At 43.7% G+C, this 25,066-nt stretch overlaps 1 protein-coding gene across 7 annotated transcripts in view; it reads left to right on the top strand.

Moving 5' to 3' along the window:
- The window catches only part of SUGCT (succinyl-CoA:glutarate-CoA transferase), a 1,356,517-nt gene that overhangs the window by 219,515 nt on the left and 1,111,936 nt on the right, over nt 1-25,066 (top strand). For all 7 annotated transcript variants that reach the window (XM_077491677.1, XM_077491678.1, XM_077491679.1 and 4 more), the window contains one exon: nt 15,240-15,335. In XM_077491677.1, the coding sequence (XP_077347803.1) occupies nt 15,240-15,335 (96 nt within the window). The remainder of the gene's footprint in view (nt 1-15,239; nt 15,336-25,066) is intronic.

A 25,066-nucleotide genomic window follows, 5' to 3' on the forward strand; every position in this document is an offset into this window, starting at 1 on the left:
GCCGGGCTCCACGTTAGTAAAAGAGCTAGCAAAAGAGCAGAAGATAGCGGAGGAGTCTGGCGAGAAGACCCCCCCAAGATGGAAGAAGACCCCCAGAGCTGTGCAATAAATTATTTTAAAACCTTGTGTTTTGTTTTATTTACATTTTTTTCACCAGGTGAATGGGTAGGGGTATATTGTACCCCATACTCATTCACATAGGGTGGGGGGCCAGTAACTGGGGGCCCCCTTATTAAAGGGGGCTCCGGATTCCGATAAGCCCCCCGCCCGCAGACCCCGACAACCAACGGCCAGGGTTGTTGGGAAGAGGCCCTTGTCCTCATCAACATGGGGACAAGCTGCGGCCCCCCCACTTCCCCAAAGCACCCCCCATGTTGAGGGCACACAGCCTGGTACGGCTCAGGAGGGGGGGCTCGCTCATCCCCACCCCCTTTCCTGACCGGCCGGGTTGCGTGCTCGGATAAGGGTCTTATATGGACCTTGGGGGGGACCCCCACACCGTTTTTTCTTCCCCTTTAAGTCCATACCAGGTGACAGGGCCAGCGAAGTGTCATCTCCGTGTGTGGGCAAGTCCGTTCATTTCAAAAGTCCGGTGGACTCCTGCCATAGTCCGGCGGACCTAGTCCACCGGAAAAGTCCAGTTGTGTGTGGGCAGGTCTGCTCGTCCGGAAAGTCCGGCGTGTGTACGTGGCATTACAGAGAAATCATTTGCTTCACTAGTTTATTATATTACTTAAGATTCTTCAATCCACAGCTCATTGTCTCAGTGTAACCTTGGCAAAAAACAATTGAGCCTGCTTAGGTGCTCACCTCAGACTTAAAACAACTTGTGTAGCTAGTCGCAGGTTTCTATTCAGGTCAATGGTCCAACCCTATGGAATCCATGCTCTGTAACTGGTAAAACCTGGACCTCGTTTAGGGACCATTGACATGGACAGATTTATTGTGTAAAGAAGCAGCTTTCTATGGGGGCACTTGCTAAAGAGGAGAAGCCAGGAGTGCTAATGGCAGATCCCAGAAAAGGAGGATTGGGGTCACTCTGTGCAAAAACATAGCACCAGCGGCGGGCCGTCCATTAGGGTCACCAGGCGCCGCCCCCTCTCTCCACACCACCCCCCTATATGCAATGGATAGATTCATGCATAGCATAAATCTAGCCATGGCTGCCGCGGCCACCCCTTAGTGATGCGTCTGGACACTTTCAGGGCACCGGGCACATGATTTACAGGATTTTTTTTAAGCACCTGATTAGAGCCAGAGGCTTTAATAGGCTTCAAAATAGGGTGGGCTTGGTTCCCAGAGAGTGCGCTCCGATAACACCCGGGTGGCTCTAATCAGAAGTGGGTGTGAGACTCATTTTCCGATTGGCTGAAAAGAGAAGACACCCGATTGGTCATCAAGCAGGAGGGAGGAAACGGAATCCACTGCCGCCCTGATGACCCGTGGAGAGCAGGAGAACGGGAGGCCACTGCCGCCGAGCAGGGGAAGACACCGTTGATGGGGTAACCGACCGGAGGGGGGTGGTTACACTGTTTGATTATAGAGAGATGCGGGGTCAATAACACCCCACATCTCTCCTCCAGGCTGGAAAGCATGAGATCGAACAAAAAATCTATGATCGCAGCTTTGTTTACACCCGTGGCCCGGACGTGACATATAACGTCGCGCCGGGGCCTCCGACGGTCATAGAGATGGCTGGTGACCATCTGATCAACGTAAATCTTTATGGTCGTCATCCAGCGGTGGCCGATTCTTTCTCCGGGACCCCAATGGCACGGGAGAGCCGAGAGAAGCACCGGATGGAGGCAGGATGTCCCCTCCCATTGCCTGTAAGAACGAATAAGTGGCTGAACTGCCGCTATGATAATTCTTATGGTGCACAGAATTGCCATTAGGGTTTACTTCCTCTTTAAAGCTACAGCATGGGTTTCCAGTGTTGGGAGGTCATCCATAGACGTCCTTCCGCGATCGCGCTGCTCGTATGCTACATTCGGCACAAGGGCGGCACGCTCTCTGATGATTGAGTCCTTCGGACTCAACTGATCACAGATCAGGGAAAAGGGCCAATCACAATTGCCCTTTACCATGTGATCAGCTGTCCGCCAATGACAGCTGATAACAGAAGTAAACAGAAGCCGGTTATTGGCTTTTCTTCTATTAGCATGAGGAGAAAAGAAGAAAGCCGGTAACCAGCTTCTGTTACAGGGACATCGGTCCCAACATTGTCCACCAGTGCTGCTAATCAGTGTCCACCAGTGCTGCTAATCAGTGCCCACCAGTGCCACCTATCATTGCCCATGAGTACTGCTAATTAGTGCCCACCAGTGCTGCCAATGAGTGCCCATCAGTGCCTTATCGTCAGTGTTACCTATCAGTGCTGCTCATCAGTGCCACCTATCAGTGCTGCCTATCAGTGCCACCTCTCAGTGCTTTTCAGTGCCACCTATCAGTGCAGCCTCATCAGTACCCACCAGTGCCGCCTATCAGTGCCGCATCATCAGTGCCCATAACTGCAGCCTCATCAGCGCACATCAGTGATTTTATAACAAGGTTTTTTCAAAATTATGTGAAAATGGGTATTGCTGCTATTTCTGTTTGCCAGACTGCAGCTAATTGGACTAGGGCAATGTGCAACCAGCAGAATCCGATCTTCCAGGATCAAAGCTTAGAGGAGCACTTGCAGACACTGCCCTCTGCCTATGTGTGGATGCCCTTGAACAGGGAGTTTCCAAACTATGGCTTGTGGGTAGAGTTGGGTGAATGGTTCAGGTCTGATATACATTTTAAGGGGAACCCCACGCCAGAAAAAAAGACGTACCCCCCCCCCAAATCCATACCATAGTGTGCAGCCTGGCAGGTCAGAAAAGTGGGGGACCAGCGAGCAGCCCCCCCTCCTGAATCCTATCAGGCCATATGCCCTCAACATGAGGGGGTAGGTGCCCCAAAGCATGTTGATGGTGACAAGGGTCTCTTCCCCACAACCCTGGGCTGTGGTTGTGGGGGTCTGTGGCCAGGGGGCTTATCAGAATCTGGAAGCCCTCTTTAAGAAGGGGGCCCCCAGATCCTGCCCCCCATGTGAATGAGTATGGGGTACCTATCCATTCACCAAAAAAGTAATAAAAACACAGACAGTTTTTGACAATTCTTTTATTAAAAAATAAAAAAACTGTGTCCCCCAATGTAAATCTATCATCAATCATGCTGCCCGCAGCACCCGAAAAAACCCCAAAAACACTCTGCACTCAGTGACGGCCAACCGCCGAAGGCCTCCTCTGCCATTTGACACTTCTTATATAGGTAAGGGCGGGGGCCAGCTGGCAATGTCACCTGGTGGCACTGCCCCTTGTGACATCACTAACCCAGCGTGCACTGATGCTTGACATCACAAGGGTGTGGTGTCACCAGGTGACGTTGCCAGGTGGCCCCGTCCTTACCTACAGTACATAAGAACTGTCAAACGGAGGAGGAGGCATTCTGTGGTCGGCCGTCAGTGAGTGCAGCGGGTGGCATGGTTGATGATGGATTTACATCAGGGGACATTGATTTAGTAAAGGAATTGTCAAAAACTGTGTCTGTATTTTTATTACTTTTTGACACTACCTCACTCATACTCACATGGTGGGGGAGCTGGATTTGGGGACCTCTCTCTTAAAGAAGTGGGCTTCCAGATTCCGATAAGCCCCCTGCCCACAGATCCCCATAACCACAGCCCAGGGTTGTGGGGAAGAGACCCTTGCCCCCATCAATATGGATACAAGGTGCTTTAGGGTGGATGGGGCAGAGCCCTCCTGCCTCAAAGCACCCCCCCATGTTGAGGTGAGGACATGTAGCCTGGTACGGTTCAGGAGGGGGGGGCTTGCTTACCCCCCTTTCCAGACCTGCCAGGCTGCGTCCTCAGATAAGGGTCTGGTATGGATCTTGGAGGGGACTCCACAGCGTTTTCAGTTTTTTTGAATTTTGGCGCAGGGTTCCCCTTAATATCCATACCAGATTACTTTAGTGTTGGGGTGGGGGGGTTTAAGGGGGGCAGCCCAATGCCATTTCTTTCTTTCTTTTTTTTCACTAGCCAGGTGCTGGCAATTGCAACCGCAAGTCAATTTAGATGTGATTTGATGCGTTTTTTTTTCTTTAGAAATGTCATTTTTGCTGCAGCTTGTTCTATGCATCTTACAGATGTGCCACTTTACAGGCACACTAAGGGGACCCCCCAGGCACCATATTTAAAGGAATTTTTCATTTTTATTGTTGCATTTCAAGCATCATTAAAATCACTGCTCCTAATCATTAAAATCACTGCTTATTACTTGCTTATAAGCATTCAAAATGGGAACTTTTGATTATTCCTGTTCGGTTCTCATAAACTTCAGTGGGGTTCACCGTTTGGGTCAGAACTTTTCCCCTATTCGGAAGTTCTGCTGTGAACTGAACGGGAGGAGGGGGGGGGCTGTTTGGTCCATGTCTACTTGTGGGCCAAATTTGGCTCACTGCAGGGTTTATCTGGACATCTGTTGTAAGAGGGGACTCTGATCAGGACCTTGAGATAAGTGGTGTTGTAATGGGTAATCACATGTAATGAGGGACACTGATGGGGACTCTCATGTAAGAGGGACTTGTGGGAAACTCATGTAAGGGGATACTCTGATGGGGACCCATATGCAAGGGGGAACTCTGATGTAAGGAGGGACTTTGATTGGCTCAAGTTTATTTTGAATTTAATAATTTGTTTTACAGAAGCCTTTTCTGTTCTAAATGATATGCTGATTACTAAAAAAACAGTACATCATACATTTAACAAGTACACATCTGTCAACCTCCCTATGTGCATCTCCAGCCAAGCAAGGAATTCCCTAGCTTGTTAGATATTCAATCTAGCCTTAATAATTGGGAATTAATTTCTACCACATTGATGGAAGGTGATGATAACAGATGCTGGCCTCACACCGTAGGGAGGAGGAGTGCTCCAATCTCTCACAGTTCAGGGAACCTGTGTCAGGTGTCTTCGATAGTGACCCTTTTAGTTCGCCAACTCCGGGTTCCCCAGGCCGCAGAGTCTATACCCCAGCCTGCTTCTTCACCAGGCCCCCTGATAGTGGGGATGGCCTTGCAGCCAACTGGAACCAGGTCGAAGCCCCCCAGATACATCCAATAGAGAATGCGAAGACCACTTAGCGAATGCAAAGTACAACAGCAGGAAACTAAAAGTTAAACCAGGAAGCAAGCCGAAGTCAGCGTGGCAGATAAGCAGCCAGAATTGGTACACAGGTAGTCAGACAGGAGCTCAGAGAACTGTCAAGTGAAGTTGCTCAGGCAGCATGGCCTGCACTATACGTATAGGGAAGCAGGCTAAGAGGCAACCCAGGAAGTGATAGAAGAGAAAAGGATATCTAACCACAGTAGAACATGCGATGTCCATAGGTGAACAGAAAACCCAGCAGCCCATGTGAAATGGATTCAGAGATCTAGCAGAACACTTCAGCAAGGAGGTAAGAATTTCAGAAATCTGCAGGCTAGACCTTGACAACGTGGTCACCCAAGGAAGCCAAACTCTTTAGCAACATCCTGGAGCACAGAGCAATAAAACTAGCTTTGAATCACTGGACCCCCCCCCTTCTTCAAGGTCACCCAATCAGGGCACAATCAAAAAACACCAAGGCTGTGGCCTATCGACTACCAAAGGAGTACCAGGAAGTAGGAACCCTTAATGGAAGTAAGTCTGATCATCTTGTCAGTGGAGAAACTTTGCCCAGCCCTTTGTACTGTTTACATCCCACGAGAAGATAATTGGACGGAACATTACCTCAGCTGTCACTGCCTGGACCAAGAAAAAAATGGGTCCTTCATCCTGATATCTTCAATCTCCTATGTCATAAATGGGGACCATATTCCTTTCCTCAAGTGTCTCAACTGCTCTGCAAAATAGCGCAAGAGAAAAAATTGGCGATTCTCATTGCACCAAACTGGCCCAGGAGAACCTGCTACACAGACATTGTCAAACTTCTAGGAGATCCCTGGTTTCTTCCATACAGGCCAGACCTTCTTGCTCAGGGCCCCTATTCCATCCTGCTTCTCAGTCAGTAACTTTAACAACATCGTTGTTGAAACCCAGGTCTTGAGGGACCAGGGTGTATCTGATTCTGTCATTCCCACATTGCTCAAAGCCATTAACTTTCCAGGAAAATGTAATATTGCATCTAGAAATCTTTTGATGGTAACACAGGCAGGATAAACCCAATGATCTTTTCTGCTTCACATTCTGGCCTTCCAACAATCAGGACCAGAAGGAGTGCCAGTCTGGGGGAAAAAATATAAATCAGCAGCTACAAATACTGTAGCTGATGACTTTTAATATAAGGACACTTGCCTGTCCAGGGATCCTGCAATGTCGGCACCCAAAGCCAATCCATCCATTGGCTCCAGGTGCAGGCAATGGCATCTTCACTAAGGGAAGCAGGAAGTGAAGCCTTGCAGCTTCACAGCCTGTTTTCTACTGCGCATGCGCAAGTTACGATGCGCATTCTGAATGGTTCCGCTGTCTTCTGGAACCTGTGTGTCTCCCAGGAGGCAGCAGGTGTCAGGCTAGGAGCAGATAACAGGTAACTGTTCAGGTGTGCTGATTATGCAAAGAGTTCAAAGAACAAGAGCACATACCATGAGCAGGTCTAAGCAGAGCAGGTCAGCTGGGACTTGTAGTTCACCGCTGCAGAGGAAGGTAGATATTTGTTGGACCTTGTAGTTCACTGCTGCAGATGAAGGTACTACAGTAGAATCAGGCAAAGCGTAGTCTAGGCAAGCTGGGTCATACACAGGTAGATCAGAGTCCAAACGGTACCGAATCAGAAGCGAGCAAGCAGGGTCAAACACGAAATGCACACAGCAGATATCAGCTGGATCAAACACAAAGGTAAACTCTAAGCCCTTGTACACACGGTCGGACATGTTGCATATACACAGTCGGACAAAGTTGTCAGAAAATCCGATTGTACTTAACGCGATGACGTTATTTTGTTAGGAAGGGACTACGATCAGGCTAGTAGCCAATAGCTTTGGTCTAGGAATTTGATCTGAGCATGCGTGGCACTTTATCCGATCGGAATTCTCTATACATGATCGGACAAAGTCCGATCGGATCATGTTATCGGAAAATTTTATAGCCCAGCTGGAAAACTTGGTCCGTCGGATACTCAGACGGAAACAGTCCAATGGAGCCCACACACTGTCGGATTATCGGACAACACGGACCGTGTGTACAAGGGCTAACATGAGCACTGACTGAATGCTGATACATGTGATTTAAAGGTAAGCTGGCCAATCGCTGTTGTTTCCCAGGCAAAGGCTGTGTCAGGTGAGTTGTGCTGGGTACTAAAGGGATCCTAGTACTGACAGCAGGGGGGAAGGAGGAGGGGCCAGCAATTGCATATGTCGCCGCAGTACACCGCAAGAGACCGCACTTTATACCATCATTGAAGTCTGGATAATATTTCTTGCAAAGTGGCCTTCATAATGGCTATCACATTTTTAGACAAAGTAGTCTTGCACCCAAGACCTACGTTTCTAATTAAGGTGTTTTACAACTTCTATCTTAAAGTGGTTTTAAACCCTCACATATACTAAGGGAAGTAAACAGCATCAGAATATACACATTCTCCTACATGGGTTTCATTCGTTTATCTGCGGTCTTCCCCTCTCTACATCCTTTCCAGAAGTGCAGATCATGTTAAAAATCTTTCTTCATCTGCTTCTGCACAGAGCAGAGGGTGGAGAGACTGTCGTTATACTGTGTAAGAGCTGATTGGTGGAAAGGAACACATCCCCCTCCACACAGCAGAACAACTGTGTTGTGATTAGACACGCTCCATTCTGAGCACTCCCCCCCTCCCGACACAAATTTATCTTGTGTTGGGAAAACTTCTCAGAAGGGACTCGTGCTGTTAACAAAGGAACTGAGCACCAGAGAGAAAGGACACTTGGAGCTTTGGAGAGAGATAAGTAAACATTACAGATGTGCTTACTTCAAAATCCATGACTGGGGTTTATAACCACTTTAACCTCCCTGGCGGTATGATTATTTCTTATTTTAGGTGCTGAAAGCGGTACAATTATTTTGCATGCCAATTTGACGTTTTATATTGTAGGCCTGTAATTCTTAGGAATAACTCTTAAATCTGTTCAAACAAGAGTCTAGTAGACATCCCGAGTATGATAAAGTTTATAATATAATAAATAATGATAATAAAAAATAATAAAAATCATTCAATAATGTAATCAAATACAAAAACACAGAAATTTGCTCATTTGCAGAATTGTCGCTGTCATTAGATTTAGTGTTTGATGACGAATTTACCCAAAAATTGCTATTGCTCAATTCTGCAAGTGATTATAATTTATTATCGCTGTTTTCTAGTTGGTCTAAAATCACTTTTGACATAAAGGGACACTTTTTGGTTGCTATGGACAATCTCCAAATTCCAGGCAGAAAAAAACTGTATTTATAATATAAAACTACATGCAGGTCACTGGACAGACCACTAGGGACAAAGGGGATGTGTATTTTTTATAAGATTACAGTACTGAATGTGTTTTGTGTATTTTTACTTTTTTGAATTTGGCGCCGATCTCCGCTCCCGTGCGTTGTAACTTTGCAGGGAACGGAGCTCGGCGGCACTCGGGCACTGTGTGAATCGAGTGGAGGAGCTCGCACACACAGCGTGGAGGACCAGGGGACAAAGTAAGTAACCTCTCCCTGTATCCAGCGATGCGATCCCGAGTCTGGCTCGGGGTTACCGCTCGTGGTACTGAAATTGCAGCCTGAGCCAGACTCGGGATTACCACTAGGGAGGTTAATAAAGACATAGTCCTCCCTTACTTGTGCCCTGCTGCTAAGCACACAAACGAAATTGCTATTCAATGTCTTCACATTGTCAGAGCTATGAGAGTTTATCCAAAAGCCACAGCTTCTATAAGAAAGATTGAATCTTTCTTTGTCTTGTCATTACAGCATCACAAAGGAACAACTGCTTTAAATTCCACTACTGCCAGATGGATAAGACATCCCATCTCAAGAGTTTACACATTAAAGTAGAAGTCCACCCTAACACTAAAATCTCTAAATCTACAGGGATCCATGATCTAATGCCGCGTACACACGATCAAACAATTCGGTGGAAAAGTCCAGCGGACTCAAGTCCGCCGGACAATCCGCCCGTGTGTAGGCTCCGGCGGATTTTTTTTACCCAAAAGTCCAACGGACTAAGATTGGAGTTTTGCACAGCAATCTGTCCGCCGGACTCGCATTTCGGCGGACAGTACGGCCGTGTGTGTGCCAGTCCGCCGTACTTTTGAAATGAACAGACTTTTCCCGCCCGGAGAAAAGTCAGCTCATTTTTAGCGTGGCTCCAGGTAGCCAGGACCAGCGAAGGAGGTGTCGCTGGCCCCGTCACCTGGTATAGACTTAAAGAGGAATCCCTACGCCGAAAAAACGGCGTGGGGGTCCCCCCTAGGTCCATATCAGACCCTTATCCAAGCACGCTACCAGTCCGGTGGGGACAAGCGAGCGCCCCCCCCCCCCCACTTCCTCCTGAGCCGTACCAGGCCACGTGCCCTCAACATGAGGGGGTGCCTTGGGGAAGGGGGAGGGCGCGCGGCCCCCCTCCCCAAAGCACTTTGTCCCCATGTTGATGAGGACAAGGACCTCTTCCCGACAACCCTGGCCGTTGGTTGTCGGGTCTGCGGGCGGGGGGCTTATCGGAATCCGGGAGCCCCCTTTAATAAGGGGGCCCCCGGATCCCGGCCCCCCACCCTATGTGAATGATTATGGGGTACAATGCACCCCTACCCATTCACCTGTGAAAAATATGTAAAAAAAAAAAACACAACACACAAGGGTTAAAATAGTTTATTGCACAGCTCTGGGGGTCTTCTTCCGTCTTCGGGGGTCTTCTCGCCGGACTCCTCCGCTATCTTCTGCTAGCTCTTTTACTAGCGGAGGAGCCCGGCTTTCTTCTTCGCCGCCGCCCTCTTCTTCCGACTAAGGGGGTCTTGTCTCCCTCTTCGGTTCTTCTTGCCGGGCCACCGCGCCTTCTTCTAGCTCTTTTACGGTCTGTTGTCGCCGCTGCTGCTGTCGCCGTCTTCTGTTCTTCTTCTCTTCTGGAGATGTTGCCTCATCGCTGTCTCCGGTCACTATGACAGGACACGTGGCGTGCGGTGACTTATATAGGGACATCACCGGATGATGTCCCCGCTAATTATGATGTCACAGTCCCAGAGGATGCTGGGTGGCCGGGTAGCGTGCTCGGATAAGGGTCTGATATGGACCTAGTGGGCGACCCCCACACCGTTTTTTCAGCGTAGGGATTCCCCTTTAAGTACATACCAGGTGACGGGGCCAGCAACGCTTCTTTCACTGGTCCTGGCTACCTGGAGCCGCGCTCAAAATGAGCGGACTTTCCTCCGTGTGTGTGGGAGAGTCCGTTCATTTGAAAAGTACGGCGGATAGTCCGGCGGACTTAGTCCGCCGTACCTAGTCCACCGCAAAAGTACAGTGTGTGGGCAGGTAGCTCGTTCGGAAAGTCCGGCGGACAGTCCGGCGGTTTGTCCGCCAGACTAAGTCCGCCGGATAGTCTGATACGTGTGTACGTGGCATGAGACTAACCTATCTAGCCCTGTAAAGAAGAAATTGCTATACATATCTTTTTTGAAGCCTTGTCCTGTCAGGAAATTCAACTTAACTGTAGGGCTTGTTTACACTTGCTTCAAAACATGGCATTAGACACGCTTTTTTAAAGTACTCTGAACGCCAATCAAAGCTTGTGTCACTAAATAAAATGGTTAGCTTACTGTACAGTCCTGTTCACACGTTGTGCTTGCTTTGCTTCAAAAATTATACCTTATGTCACTTTAGTGGTCTTTCAAAGTGTTTGCAAAGCCTCCATAGAAGTCTATGACAAAGCTTGCTTGAAGCACCTGCAGCTTTTGAGATGCTTTATAAAGCTTTATCTTTGCTTTGTTTTGGAAGTATTGTAGGTATGAGATAACAACACACACACACACACAGGGCATCTGCCAAGCTTTATTAAAACTTAAAAAATGCATCACTGAAGCATTATTGAAGCATCATAGAAGCATTACAGAAGCATCAAAAACACATCAAGAAAGCATTTTGACACGGTTGAAGTGAAAGCACATGTAAACGAGCCCTAAAAGCTATATCTTGGAATACAGTACAAGACACAACCCACCCTCCCCTCTGTTCCTGTGCTGCCCATTGTTACTTATGTTGCATTACTTTTTAACAAAACTGAGGTCTTACAAAGTTCTCTAGGGTTATACATGTATGCCCAGGGGGTAATGTCCAGTAAAACTTTGCCAACAGACCCTGTTGCTAGTGTTAACAAGATTTCTAGCAGTGTTAATTTTAGTCTTAGGACTAAAATGGCATTTTAGTTTTAGTTCCATTTTAGTCTTCTGCAGTTGTTTTAGTTCTAGTCGTATTTAAAATGTCCTATGTTTTAGTCGACTAAAATCTCCAGTACATTTCAGTAATTACAATTTAGTTGTAGTCATAGTCTTTTGACTAAAATGGCATTTTATTGTTAGTCTCATTTTAGTCTTTTGACTAAAATAGCTTTTAGTTTTAGTTGTATTTTAGTCATCTCAATTGTTTTAGTCGTATTTTAGTCTACTAAAATAGTATTCATTTAGTCGACTAAAATGTTTTAGTCATTTTAGTCAACTAAAATGTTTTAGTAGACTAAATTAACACTGATTTCTAGGAGCTATAGGGCATTCTGTGTGCAGAACCTAAGTTTGAGTCAGCCTTTCTTGATAATGATAGCCCCAAGAAACTCCCATTGTTATGCCCTGTACACACGGTCGAACATTCTAACGTCAAAATCCATCTGATTTTTTTTCTGAAGGATTTTGGCCCAAACTTGTCTAACATACACACGGTCGAACAAAGTTGTTGGAAAATCTGATCATTCTGAATGCGGTGACGTAGAACACGTATGACGGGACTATAAAGGAGCCAGTAGCCAATAGCTTTCGTCTCGTAATTTATTCTGAGCATGCGTGGCACTTTGTCAGTCGAAATTGTCTACACATGATCGGAATTTAAACAATCGGATTTTGTTGTCAGAAAATTTTAGATCCAGCTCTCAAACTTTGTGTGTCGGAAATTCCAATGGAAAAAGTCAGATAGAGCCCACACATGATCGGATTTTCCAACAACACAATCCGATCGCACATTTTGCGTCCGAAAGTCCAACCGTGTGTACAGGGCATTAGACCTATTAGCATGGTTCAAATAAACACAGCCTGATGGGCTCATAGGGATCGATCTGATAGGAGGAAACAAGGTCCTACTTCTATACTAACATGGCCAATTTTATGCAGAGACACAGTACAATGTGTGACTTTCTGCAAGAAGCTACAAGCAATAGTTGTGACTAGTCCTTGACCATCATGCTTTTTGACTGTTTTTGGGCACAACATCCACAGTTTGAGTCCTATTTAACCCTTTCACTGCCAGCGCTGACATATAAGCAGACTTTGTTTATATTTTTATAATGTGCTGTCGACTTTCTTGTAGAATTTATTGTATTATCACTTCCTGTACTGTAATGTGCCCTCTGCTTTGCTTCCCACACCACATGTCCCAGGCTCACTTGTCCTTACTAGGGGCCCAAGACCACCATAGCGGGTTTCAACATAGAGGACAATGAGAGATCAATGCATATATGTTCCCCTGTGGTGGATAACACTGTAAGCAATCAGCCCTGATTACTTTCAGGTTCAGTGCTGCCATTCCCCAGCCTCTGCAGCTAGGAAATAAGCTAATTGAGCATAATATGTGCTTGATCACGTATATATATGTTAGCTGGCTAGGGTTGCCACCTTTTCTTCAAGTCAAACCCGAACACTGTAGAGGCGCACAGCAATCTTTTTTTATAGTATAAACTATACATATATTTTGCAATTAAATGACATTTCTAATCAAATAAGGTTAATCACAAGAGTCCCCCTTTACATTAGCGTCCACAGAGTTCCACTATTACATCTGAACTCACGGAGTTCCGTTACGCTGTAATGGGGGGGGGGGGGGCTCTGCAGACTCTGATGTAAGGGAGAACTCTGGGGACTCTGACTTAAGGGATGCTTTGGGAACCCAGATCTAAGGGGGAACACTGAGAACTCTGATACACGGAGAGGACTCTGATGTAAGGGGGAACACTGTGGCCTCTGATGTAAAGGGGAACTCTGATGTAAAGGGTGGTCTGAGAACTCTGATTTTTCCTTAGTGTACTCACTCAGAGGCAGGTGAGAGAAGGGGGGAGACTTCAGTCACAGACAGAGATGGAAGGTGAGCTCACTCACCCCTTGGCAGTCAGCACCTCTCATCCAGATGTATCCGAGGCTGCTGGACTTCAAATTTTTGGCCCCAACTTTCCTTTTCTGGGCACAGCACCAGGGATTGAAGTGTGGGCGGACAAAGAGGGGTAGGGGCGGGAGGAAGATGAGCAGATCAAGCCCTCTCTCCTCTCCCGTCTGTGTGGGGGAGGGGTCATTTTTAGTGATGGCTTTGGGTAGTGTGAAAGAGAGTGTAACAGACACTCCCAGCTTAGACAACTGCAGCCAGCAACCCCGCTGGGAAGCCACAGTCTGGTCTGAATAATGTGTCCGGGTTGCAGGTGGTCTGAAACCCGAATACATGAGTCCAAACCCAACTGTCTGGGTGAATCCCGGACAGGTGGCAACCCTAGATCTGGCGCTGCTGCAGGCGCGCTGCCGCAGGCTTGTTCCCACTGGGAATATACACAGTGGGAGCCGATCAGGGGGTACCATGGATTTCATGTCTGTTGGCACCCGGCAATTATCCTGCAGAGACACAGAATGTAGGTCTGCCTATGTAAACAAGGCAGATCCCTGTTCTGACAGGAGGGAAGGCATGGATCCTGTGTCTATGCAAAGCAGGAACATGGATCCATGTCTTCCCCTAGTAAAAGCACCTCCCATACTGTAGTAAAACACAGGCTAGGCGTGCAGTTAACCCTTTGATCGCCCCTGATGTTAACCCCTCCCCGGGCAGTGTCATTAGTACAGTGACGGTGCATATTTTTTAGCATTGATCACTGGTGTCAAAAGTGACAGTTAGTGTTTAAATGTCCGCCGCAATATCAAAGCTCCGCTATAAGTCTATGATCACCGCCATTACTAGTAAACACATTTATAAATAAATAAAAATGAATAAAAATATCCCATAGTTTGTAGACACTATAAATTTTGTGCAAACCAATCAATATACACTTATTATGATTTTTTTTTACCAAAAATATGTAGCAGAATACACCTAAATTTATTAAGAAATTATATATATATATATATATATATTTTGAATATTTTATTGGATATATTTTATAGCAATAAGTAAAAAATAGTTTTTTTTTTTTTTTTCAAAATTGTTGGTCATTTTTTGTTTATAGCTCAACAAATAAAAAAGGCAGAGGTGATTGAATACCACCAAAAGAAAGCTATATTTGTGGAGAAAAAAAGAACATACATTTCATATGGCTACAGTGTCTCACGGCCACACAATTGTCAGTAAAATGAACGCTGTGCCGGTCGTGAATGAGGGTAAATCTTCCGGACCTGAAGTGGTTAATAAAAAAAGTGCTATATTTTGTGTGCCAAAAAAAATTGCAACTGCCACATTTTTATTCTATGTGTTCTCGGCTTTCAGAAAATATGTAATGTTTAGGGGTTTTAAGTAATCTGCAGGCCTAAAATGTGCATTTTAACGTGCAAAAAATAGTTATGGCAGCAAAAGGCTTATATAAATACCACTCAAAGCTAATGGAATGCTGCCAGGAAAACTTTACAACCATTGGATTCATGTTGAGAAAAAAGGTTTTAGATGGGTACCTTATTATGTTTTGTCTTTGATAAACCCTCTCAGTATATACAGAGATAGTAAACAGCTTTCCTTCAAAAAAATAACTTTGTTCATTCATTCAAGTACTTTTTCAGTTTTTCCTTTTTTTTTTTAAGTGATACAACCAAAGCAGCACGTTTTTTTTCAGATTTTTTTATTTAATTTTTTTCTTTTTAGGAACCCTGGACACTTTAAGAACTTTTAATAGCTACAGTATATAGAAGATGTTATAAAACAAAACATAATATTGTTATTTGTATGTTATTCTATGTTATTCTATGTACATAACAGGCATCATGTTATTTTTTTGAAGGTGGCTTGCATGACTCACGTAGCTGCCAACTTTCTTAACGGTGGAGTAGAAGCAAAACGTTGGGGAACTGCTCATGGAAGTATTGTCCCGTACCAGGTAAGATTTATAATACAAAGCATTGTGTTAAGAACAAATTCAAGTAAGTAAACAATGTAACTACTTATTGACCCTAGTTTGTGCAAATGGCAAAATAAGGTCATTTTAAAATACACAATTGACTATCCAATTCTGAGCACATCTAGAAATGTTGTAACATTGTTATATACCACCAGTGAGAATTCAAACATACAAATCTGTGTTTTTGTGTTTTTTTTTTTTTAACCTCCCTGGCGGTCTGATTATGTCTGATTTTTGAATGTCAAAGCGATACATTGTTTTGCATGGGAATTTGTTGTTTTATATTTTAGGTCTGTAATTCTTAGGAGTAACTCACTTAAATCAGTCCAAACAAGAGTCTAGTAGACATCCCGAGTATGATAAAGTTTGAAACACGAAATCATGAACTATAATATTATAAATAACTATAAATAATTATAAAACGAAATAATAAATTGTATTCAATAATGTAATCAAATCAAAAACACTGAAATCTGTCCAAACAAGGGTGCAATATTTCTAGTCACTGTAATACTAGACACTGCATATTGGTTTAGTAAACATCCCAGGTATGATAAATTTTGTAACATGGGACTGCATGTTACGAGTCCGACATCACAATCTGGACAATGGAACGTGGTTTCCTTTCAGATTTTCTTTCCACTGTCATCTCACTTCAAGCAACAAACCATGCACATCCTTGTAGGTGCTGAATTTTTCTCGGTTGGTGGGATGTAGTCCATGAAGTGATGACCAGTCAGGCATTCTGGGTTGACAATGACAACAGCACAACGTCCAGCTCTATTCACAGCCATTGATGGTGTTTGGTGGTTCACAAAGATACGTTCGGCAACTTTCCAAATTAAGTCAGAATGAATCAAAGGCTTATCACTCTTTTTTTGAGCAGAATGTAGGTATTCCACAAGCATTGCTCAAGAAGATGCCTGAAGATCTTCTTGTAGTACTTCATTCCTCTTTGCTAGGTAGAATGTAATTGCTTGGCTGGCTCTGCCGACACCTCCCATGGTGTTATTGTAGTCTATCACTACGTGACTTCATGATTTCTTTCCCACCTTTCATGCATACCATAACAGTGGAGGTATTATGAACTGTACTCATTAGGCACACTATTTCTTGTCACGCCATCACAGTGCCATCATTTTGCCTTTCTGCCAGACAACCATTTCTCCATGCTTCAGCTTCTTATTTCCAAACAATTGTGGCATATCTCACCTGTTAGCCCTAATGGTTCCATAGCCACCTGTTTTGTTTTCCAGAAGAAACTCATAAAGTTCAGGAGATGTATACAATTTGTCGGATGTTATGCCCTTATTTAGCAATTGCTCAATAAGTGAAAGAACAGAAGATGTTGCTATTTCATAGTTGTTGTATTTTTGATTTAATTTTGTTCCCTTTCCAGTGTATAAAACTGAATTCCAAATGTAGCCAGTTGACGATTCGCATAGCATGTAGGATTTTATGTCAAATTGTGCTCTCTTTGATGCAATGTATTGTACCCAGCTGAGCCTTCCCTTGTAGGCCATTAGACTTTCATCTATGCTGATATCTCTTTTTGGCACATAGCTCCATTCCAAATTCTTTAAAATCATTTGAGATACTTCCCAAATTTTCTTAGTTTTGGTGCAGGATGAGTAGTTTCATCAAATTCTTTGTTGTTTTCAAAGTGTAAATATTTCATGATCTGTACTCTAACATGGCCGTGCCAAAGAATGGAGTGGCAAATAATTGATTAGTTGTCCAATACCACTTCTGCAGGGGTTTCCCCACCACTCCCTAAAGTATTATTAGGCCCTGAAATTTCCAATGTCATCTTGGTCACTGGTTCCCAGTTGCTGCTTCTTGGAAACTTCTGATACGTAGTAGCTAATTGTTGCTCTTGGTACTGGTTTGTCTCAGTAACTTTTTTTTCAATAACCTCATTAGTCAGAAATAGTTGTATGTATGCCAAGGGGTTGTCTCCTTTCATACCAGATGCTCCAGTAAATGGGAATTTTGGGGACGCTGCGTGATCCGTACCACAGTCAATAGAGCACCAAGTTCATACATCAATGAGCTCAGTCGCAGAATCGCCGCTGGTGGCACTTTCAGTGTCTGATGATGAATTTCCCACAAATCACTATCGCTCAATTCTGCAAGTGATTCTAATTCACTATCGCTGTTCTCTAGCTGGTCTAAAACCACTTTTGATGTAGGGGGTTGCTCTTTGGATGCCATGGATGTTTGCAGGCAGAAAGAATAGTAAAAGTGCGGGCAGGGCACTGGACAAAGCATTAGGGACAAAACTGAGGTCAAATGATTTGATACAGTAATGTAATCCTAACAGATTAAAATGTATTGTGTGTGTGTGTGTTTTATGTTTTGTACTTCTTGAATTTGCCACTGGTTCAGCCCCCATGAGCTGCGACGCTCACAGGGAATGGAACCCGGAACACAGAGGCATCGGGCGGAGGATCCATCTGGAGCATACAGCGGGAGTACATCGCAGGATCCTAGGGACAAAGCAAGTACCTTTGCATGGATACTGCTGTGTAATCCTGAATGGGGCTCGGGGTTACTGCTTTTGGTACTGAAAATTAACCCCCGAGCCACACTTGAGATTACCGCCAGGCAGGTTAATCACAGATAATAGGTGCATTTGTGATGACACTCAGGATCTGATTTGCATGAACCGGAGAACTTACTGATTATAAGGAGATGCAGCTACTCATACTGTGAAGTGATGAGGTTCTGGTTGGGGTCGAACATGGTTTTGAGGCTTGTAGTTTACGGATCTTCCAAACTAATGTGGCCATTCGTCTTCCTGAATTATTGCAAACAGTCAAGCAGGGATCCTGGGTGACATTGTTGACAACCTTTTTTGAAGATGGCATGACAACACTGAAGAAATTTTGCTACAATGTAAAGTAGTGAGTTTACAGCTTGTATAACAGTGTAAATTTACTGTCCACTCAAAATAACTCAACACACAGCCAGTAATATCTAAACTGCTGGCAACAAAAGTGAGTACACCCCTAAGTGAAAATGTCCAAATTGGGCCCAATTATCCATTTCCCCCCCGGTGTCAAGTTACTCATTAGTGTTACAAGGTCTCAGGTGTGAATGGGGATCAGGTGTGTTAAATTTGGTGTTATCGCTCTCACTCTCTCATACTGGTCACTGGCAGTTCAACGGGACACCTCATGGCAAAGAACTCTGAGGATCTGTCCTCAAGACCATACAGCGGCTTACAAGGACAGGTTCCACTCAGAACAGGCCTCGCCATGGTCGACCAAAGAAGTTGAGTGCACATACTCAGCATCATATCCAGAGGTTTTCTTTGAGAAATAAACATATGAGTGCATCAAATTGGTCTGCATGGCTGTCATCCCAGAAGGAAGCCTCTTCTAAAGATGATGCACAAGAAAGCCTGCAGTTTGCTGAAGACGAGCAGACTAAGATCATGGATTACTGGAACCATGTCCTGTGGTCTGATAAAACCAAGATGAGCTTATTTGGTTCAGATGGTATCAAGTGTGTTGGCAGCAACCAGGTGGGGACTACAAAGACAAGTGTGTCTTGCCTACAGTCAAGCATGGCCCTGATTAAAATAATGTAAAATAGTGTCACAAATCAGTGCCCACCATTTCCCACCAATGCCAGCTATCAGTGCCAATCAGTTCCCATTAGTGATGCCAGTCAGTGCTGGCAATCAGTGCTACCCATCAATGCCCATCACTGCTGTTAATCAATGCCCATCAGTGTCGCCAATCAGTGCCAACCATCAATGCCCATCAGTACCACCTATCCATGCTGCCTATCAGTGCCCACCAGTGCCACCTATTAGTGCCCATTACTGCCACCTAACAGTGCTCATCAGTGCCACATATCAGGGCCACCTATCAGTGTCCATAAGTGCGGCATATCAGTGCCACCTAATCAGTGCTGCCTCATCAGTGCCCATAAGTGCCACCTCATCAATGCCCACCAGTTCAGCCTATCAGTGCCCATCAGTGCCACCTCATCACCGCTCATCTGTGAAGGCGAAAAATTACATAGTTACAAAATTTACTCATAGAAAAAAAGTAAAAAAAGTTTTTTTCCAAAATGTTTTTTTTTGTAGCGATTAACCGGTTCGCCCCCGGAAGCTTTTACCCCCTTCCTGACCAGAGCATTTTTTGCGATTCAGCACTGCGTCGCTTTAACTGAAATTGCGCGGTCGTGTGACGTTGCACCCAAACAAAATTGATGTCCTTTTTTCCCCACAAATAGTTTTGTGTTCTTTTGGTGGTATTTAACCACCTCTGCAGTTTTTAGTTTTTGCACTATAAACAAAAAAAGAGCAACAATTTTGAAAAAAAAATATTTTTAACTTTTTGCTATAATAAATATCCCCAAAAATATATAAAAAAAAAAATCTTTCCTCAGTTTACGCCGTTATGTATACTTCTACATGTTTTTGGTAAAAAAAAAATCCCAATAAACTTATATTGATTGGTTTGCGCAAAAGTTATAGTGTCTACAAAATAGGGGATAGATTTATAGCGTTTTTATTATTATTATTGTTTTACTAGTAATGGAGGTGATCTGCAATTTTTATCGCGACTGCGACATTATGACGGACACATTGGACAATTTTGACACATTTTTTTGGGACCATTGGCATTAATACAACTATCAGTGATATATAAAAATGTCACTGGCAGTGAAGGGGTTAACACTAGGGGGGTGATCAAGGGGTTAATTGTGTTCCCTAGTATGTGTTCTAACTGAAGGGGGGAGGGGACTGACTATGGGAGATTAAAATTCGCTGTTCATACTTTGTATGAACAGACGACCTGTCACTTCTCCCCTCAGAGAACCGGGATCTTTGTTTTTACACACAGAGATCCCAGTTCTCGCCGCGTTATGAGAGATCGTGGGAGCCCGGCGGTCATGGAGACCGTCGGGCACTTGCATTTGCTCCGAGGGCGAGCTGCGGGCACTAGTGGCCACCAAAGGGAGTGACGTAACATAATGGTGACGTTACATAATGGTGATTCACGCAGCTTAGCCATGTTACTGCAGTACAACTGTGGCGGCTGGTCGGGAAGTGGTTAAATACCAGCAAAAGGAAGCTCTATTTGTTTGAAGAAAATGATCAAAAATGTGTTTGGGTACAGTGTAGCATGATCGCGCAATTGTCAATCAAAGTGCGACAGCGCCGAAAGCTGAAATATGGCCTGGGCAGGAAGGGGGTGTGAGTGCCCAGTAGGCAAGTAGTTAATTGAGCATATTTTCATGGTATTTGATCATCACTGGGATTTTTAATGTTTTGCTATATAAACAGAAAAAAAATACCAAAATGTAAAAAAAAAAAACATGTTTTTCTTATTGTCTGTTATAAGTTTGTAAACAAATAATATTTGGTCATAACTTTGGGTCAAAATATAGCCTGTTATATTTCTTTGGTAAAAATAACCCAAATTATTGTATATTATTTAGTCTGTATGAAAGTTTTAGAGTCTACAAACTATGGTATATATATTTGAAAATTGATCAGTCCTGGTGTACTGACTGCTTATCTAATTTCTTGGATCACTAAAATGCGAAGACAGTACAACTACCCCCCCCCCCCAAATTACCACTGGAAAGTAGACAGTCTGAGATATTTAGTAAGTGGAATGGTGAGTTTTTTGAAGTTGTAATTTTTTTGGAAAATTAAAACATTATAAATAAAGTTTTTTTTCCCACTTCTTTTTTTTTTTTGCAGCAGCAGCACAGCATCATCATATGACTAGTGAGACAGTGATCAGGGATACTGACTGGTGACAAAAAATTCAATTTTTTATTAAATTTTTTTAAAGATTTCAATATTTTTTTAACTTTTTTTTTTTCTTTACATTCATCATAGAGACTCTGGGAGAGTGATCAGGGATTTTATTACAATGTTTTTGCTTATACAAGTGAGCATCACTGTTATAAGCCATAGTTAACTGTCATGAATGGGCTTCCATTCATGAAAGCTGGCTTACTGTTGACATGCTGTGATTGTCTACAGCTAATCACATGGTACCGGGTGCTGTGATTGGCCCAGGTACCATGTGATAACTGTGGGCCAAACGCAGCATCACAATCACTTCCATTCATGACGGTTTTTTGAAAATGTAATCATGTGATGGTAGGAGCACAGGATCAAAGGATCACAGCTCAGAGGATTGTGCTGATGCATGCCCTAGGGGTTCTGCTGGTGTGCTAGGTGATGTACAAGTACGTCGCCTAGCCTGGCTGTGTTGCCTGTCTGCAGCTAATGTTCATTGGATGGGGGACAAGCGCTTAAGGATTCTGTTGCTAGGCATTTGGAAGCCCTCCTAAAGGCCTAATTTGCACTTGCGGGTCCAGTCCTGCAGCACGTTATTGCTATCATGTCTATTTGCCAGACTATTGCTAACTAGACAAAACAAAATACCAATACTCAGAGTATGCGGGGTCTTATTGACCCCATATCTCACTGTAAAAAGGACCTTTAATGCCATATTCCTATTACAAGGGATGTTTACATTCCTTGTAATAGGAATAAAAGTGATCAAAAAAATTATTTTTGGGGGAAAAAAATGTCAAACTAAAACAAATAAAGTAAAATGAACAATAAAAAAAAAAAATTTAAAGCGCCCCTATTCCCATGTGCTCGCATGCAGAAGCGAACGCATACGTAAGTCCCGCCCACATATGAAAATGGTATTCAAACCACACATGTGAGGTATCGCTGCGAACGTTAGAGCGAGAGCAATAATTTTGGCCATAGACCTCCTCTGTAACTCAAAACATATAACCAGTAAAAAAATTTAAAGCGTCACCTATAGGGATTTTTAAGTAGCGACGTTTGGCGCCCCTTCCACGAGCGTGTGCAATTTTGAAGAGTGACATGTTAGGTATCTATTTACTCAGCGTAACTTCATCTTTCACATTATGCAAAAACATTGGGCTAACTATACAGATTTTTTTATTTTTTTAAGCAGAAAACTGTTTTTTTCCCCCAAAAAAAGGCGTTCGAAAAATTGCTGCACAAATACCGTGCATGATAAAAAGTTGCAACAACCACCATTGTATTCTCTAGGGTCTTTGCTAAAAAACATATATAATGTTTTGGGGTTCTATGTAATTTTCTAGCAAATAAATTATGATTTTTACATGTAGGAGAGAAATGTCAGAATTGGCCTGGGTGCTCCAGAACGCCTGATGGCGCTCCCTGCATGTTGGGCCTCTGTATGTGGCCACACTGTGTAAAAGTCTCATACATGTGGTATCGCCATACTCGGGAGTAATAGCAGAATGTGTTTTGGGGTGTAATTTGTGGTATGTATATGCTGTGTGTGAGCAATAACCTGATAATATGACAATTTTTTGAAGAAAAAAAAAACAGGAATTTTTTTTTTTTATCTTGCTAAGTTTGCAAGATATTTCCCTGGCTTATTACCCCACGTATAGCTCTCCTGGGCTACTCTATTATAGTTGCTTCCCTCTTCTTCTTTCGTCACTTCCTTTAATTATTCTCTTTTTATAGTTAATGTCCGAAATGTTTCCTTTTCCGCTTGCTTCTTATGCCTTTGTTCCAGTTCATATACAGTGGTGTGAAAAAGTGTTTGCCCCCTTCCTCATTTCCTGTTCCTTTGCATGTTTGTCACACTTAAGTGTTTCGGAACATCAAACCAATTTAAACAATAGTCAAGGACAACACAAGTAAACACAAAATGCAATTTGTAAATGAAGGTGTTTATTATTAAAGGTGAAAAAAAATCCAAACCATCATGGCCCTGTGTGAAAAAGTGATTGCCCCCCTTGTTAAAACATACTATAACTGTGGTTGTCCACACCTGAGTTCAATTTCTCTAACCACACCCAGGCCTGATTATTGCCACACCTGTTCACAATCAAGGCATCACTTAAATAGGAGCTGCTTGACACAGTAAGGTCCACCAGAAGATCCTTAAAAGCTACACATCATGCCGAGACCCAAAGAAATTCAGGAACAATTGAGAAAGAAAGTAATTGAGATCTATCAGTCTGGAAAGGGTTATAAAGCCATTTCCAAAGCTTTGGGAATCCAGCGAACCACAGTGAGAGCCATTATCCACAAATGGCGAAGACATGGAACAGTGGTGAACCTTCCCAGGAGTGGCCGGCCACCCAAAATTACCCCAAGAGCGCAGCGACGACTCATCCAAGAGGTCACAAAAGACCCCACAACAACGTCCAAGGAACTGCAGGCCTCACTTGCCTCAGTTAAGGTCAGCGTTCATGCCTCCACCATCAGGAAAAGACTGGGCAAAAATGGCCTGCATGGCAGAGTTCCAAGGAGAAAACCACTGCTGAGCAAAAAGAACATCAAAGCTCGTCTCAATTTCTCCACAACACATCTTGATGATCCCCAAGACTTTTGGGACAACATTCTGTGGACCGATGAGACAAAAGTGGAACTCTTTGGAAGGTGTGTGTCCAAGTATATCTGGCGTAGAAGGAACACTGCATTTCATAAAAAGAACATTATACCAACAGTAAAATATGGTGGTGGTAGTGTGATGGTCTGGGGCTGTTTTGCTGCTTCAGGACCTGGAAGACTTGCCGTGATAAAAGGAACTATGAATTCTGCTGTCTACCAAGAGATCCTGAAGGAGAATGTCCGACCATCTGTTCGTGTACTCAAGCTGAAACGAACTTGGGTTCTGCAGCAAGACAATGATCCTAAACACACCAGCAAGTCCACCACCGAATGGCTGAAGAAAAACAAAATGAAGACTTTGGAGTGGCCTAGCCAAAGTCCTGACCTGAATCCTATTGAGATGTTGTGGTATGACCTTAAAAAGGCTGTTCATGCTCGAAAACCCTCTAATGTAACTGAATTAGGACAATTCTGCAAAGATGAGAGGGCCAAAATTCCTCCAGGACGCTGTAAAAGCCTCATTGCACGTTATCGCAAACGCTTGGTTGCAGTTGTTGCTGCTAAGGGTGGCCCAACCAGTTATTAGTTTTAGGGGGCAATCACTTTTTCACACAGGGCCATGATGGTTTGGATTTTTTTTCACCTTTAATAATAAACATCTTCATTTACAAATTGCATTTTGTGTTGTCCTTGACTATTGTTTAAATTGGTTTGATGTTCCGAAACACTTAAGTGTGACAAACATGCAAAGGAACAGGAAATGAGGAAGGGGGCAAACACTTTTTCACACCACTGTATTTCTTTGGTGATTCTCATCATAGTTTTTTTCCGTTCCTGTTTTTTACTTGCCCCAATAGAAATCAATTTACCTCTAATTACAGACTTATGAGCCTCCCATAAAGTTGCCTTCGATATGTCTGGGGTGTCATTTTCCCAAAAATATTTTTCAATCTCATCATTTATTGTTTTTTGGTTTTCCTTGTCCTCCAGTAGGTCTTCATTTATTCTCCATGTTGCTCTATCCATGGGCTCTCCATTTAATTTCATCTTTAGCATCACGGGTGCATGGTCTGAAGCTGTTATAATCCCTATTTTTGTCCAGAGTTCTGTGTTCCACCATAATGTAATCCAAACGGGAATATATTCCATGTACCGTTGAGTAAAATGTATAGTCCTTTATGCTTGGGTGTTGCAAACGCCATGGGTCTACCAATTGATGTTCATGCAGATTTTTTTTATTTTCTTTGATTGCCGTATTTCCCTATCTATTGCGACTGGGGTGCTGTCCAGTTTATGGTCCATGGAGAAATTGAAA

This window comes from Lithobates pipiens, unplaced genomic scaffold, assembly GCF_037356315.1.
Source record: "Lithobates pipiens isolate NorthernLeopardFrog02 unplaced genomic scaffold, aLitPip1_a1.2 Scaffold_19, whole genome shotgun sequence".
Taxonomy (NCBI): domain Eukaryota; kingdom Metazoa; phylum Chordata; class Amphibia; order Anura; family Ranidae; genus Lithobates; species Lithobates pipiens.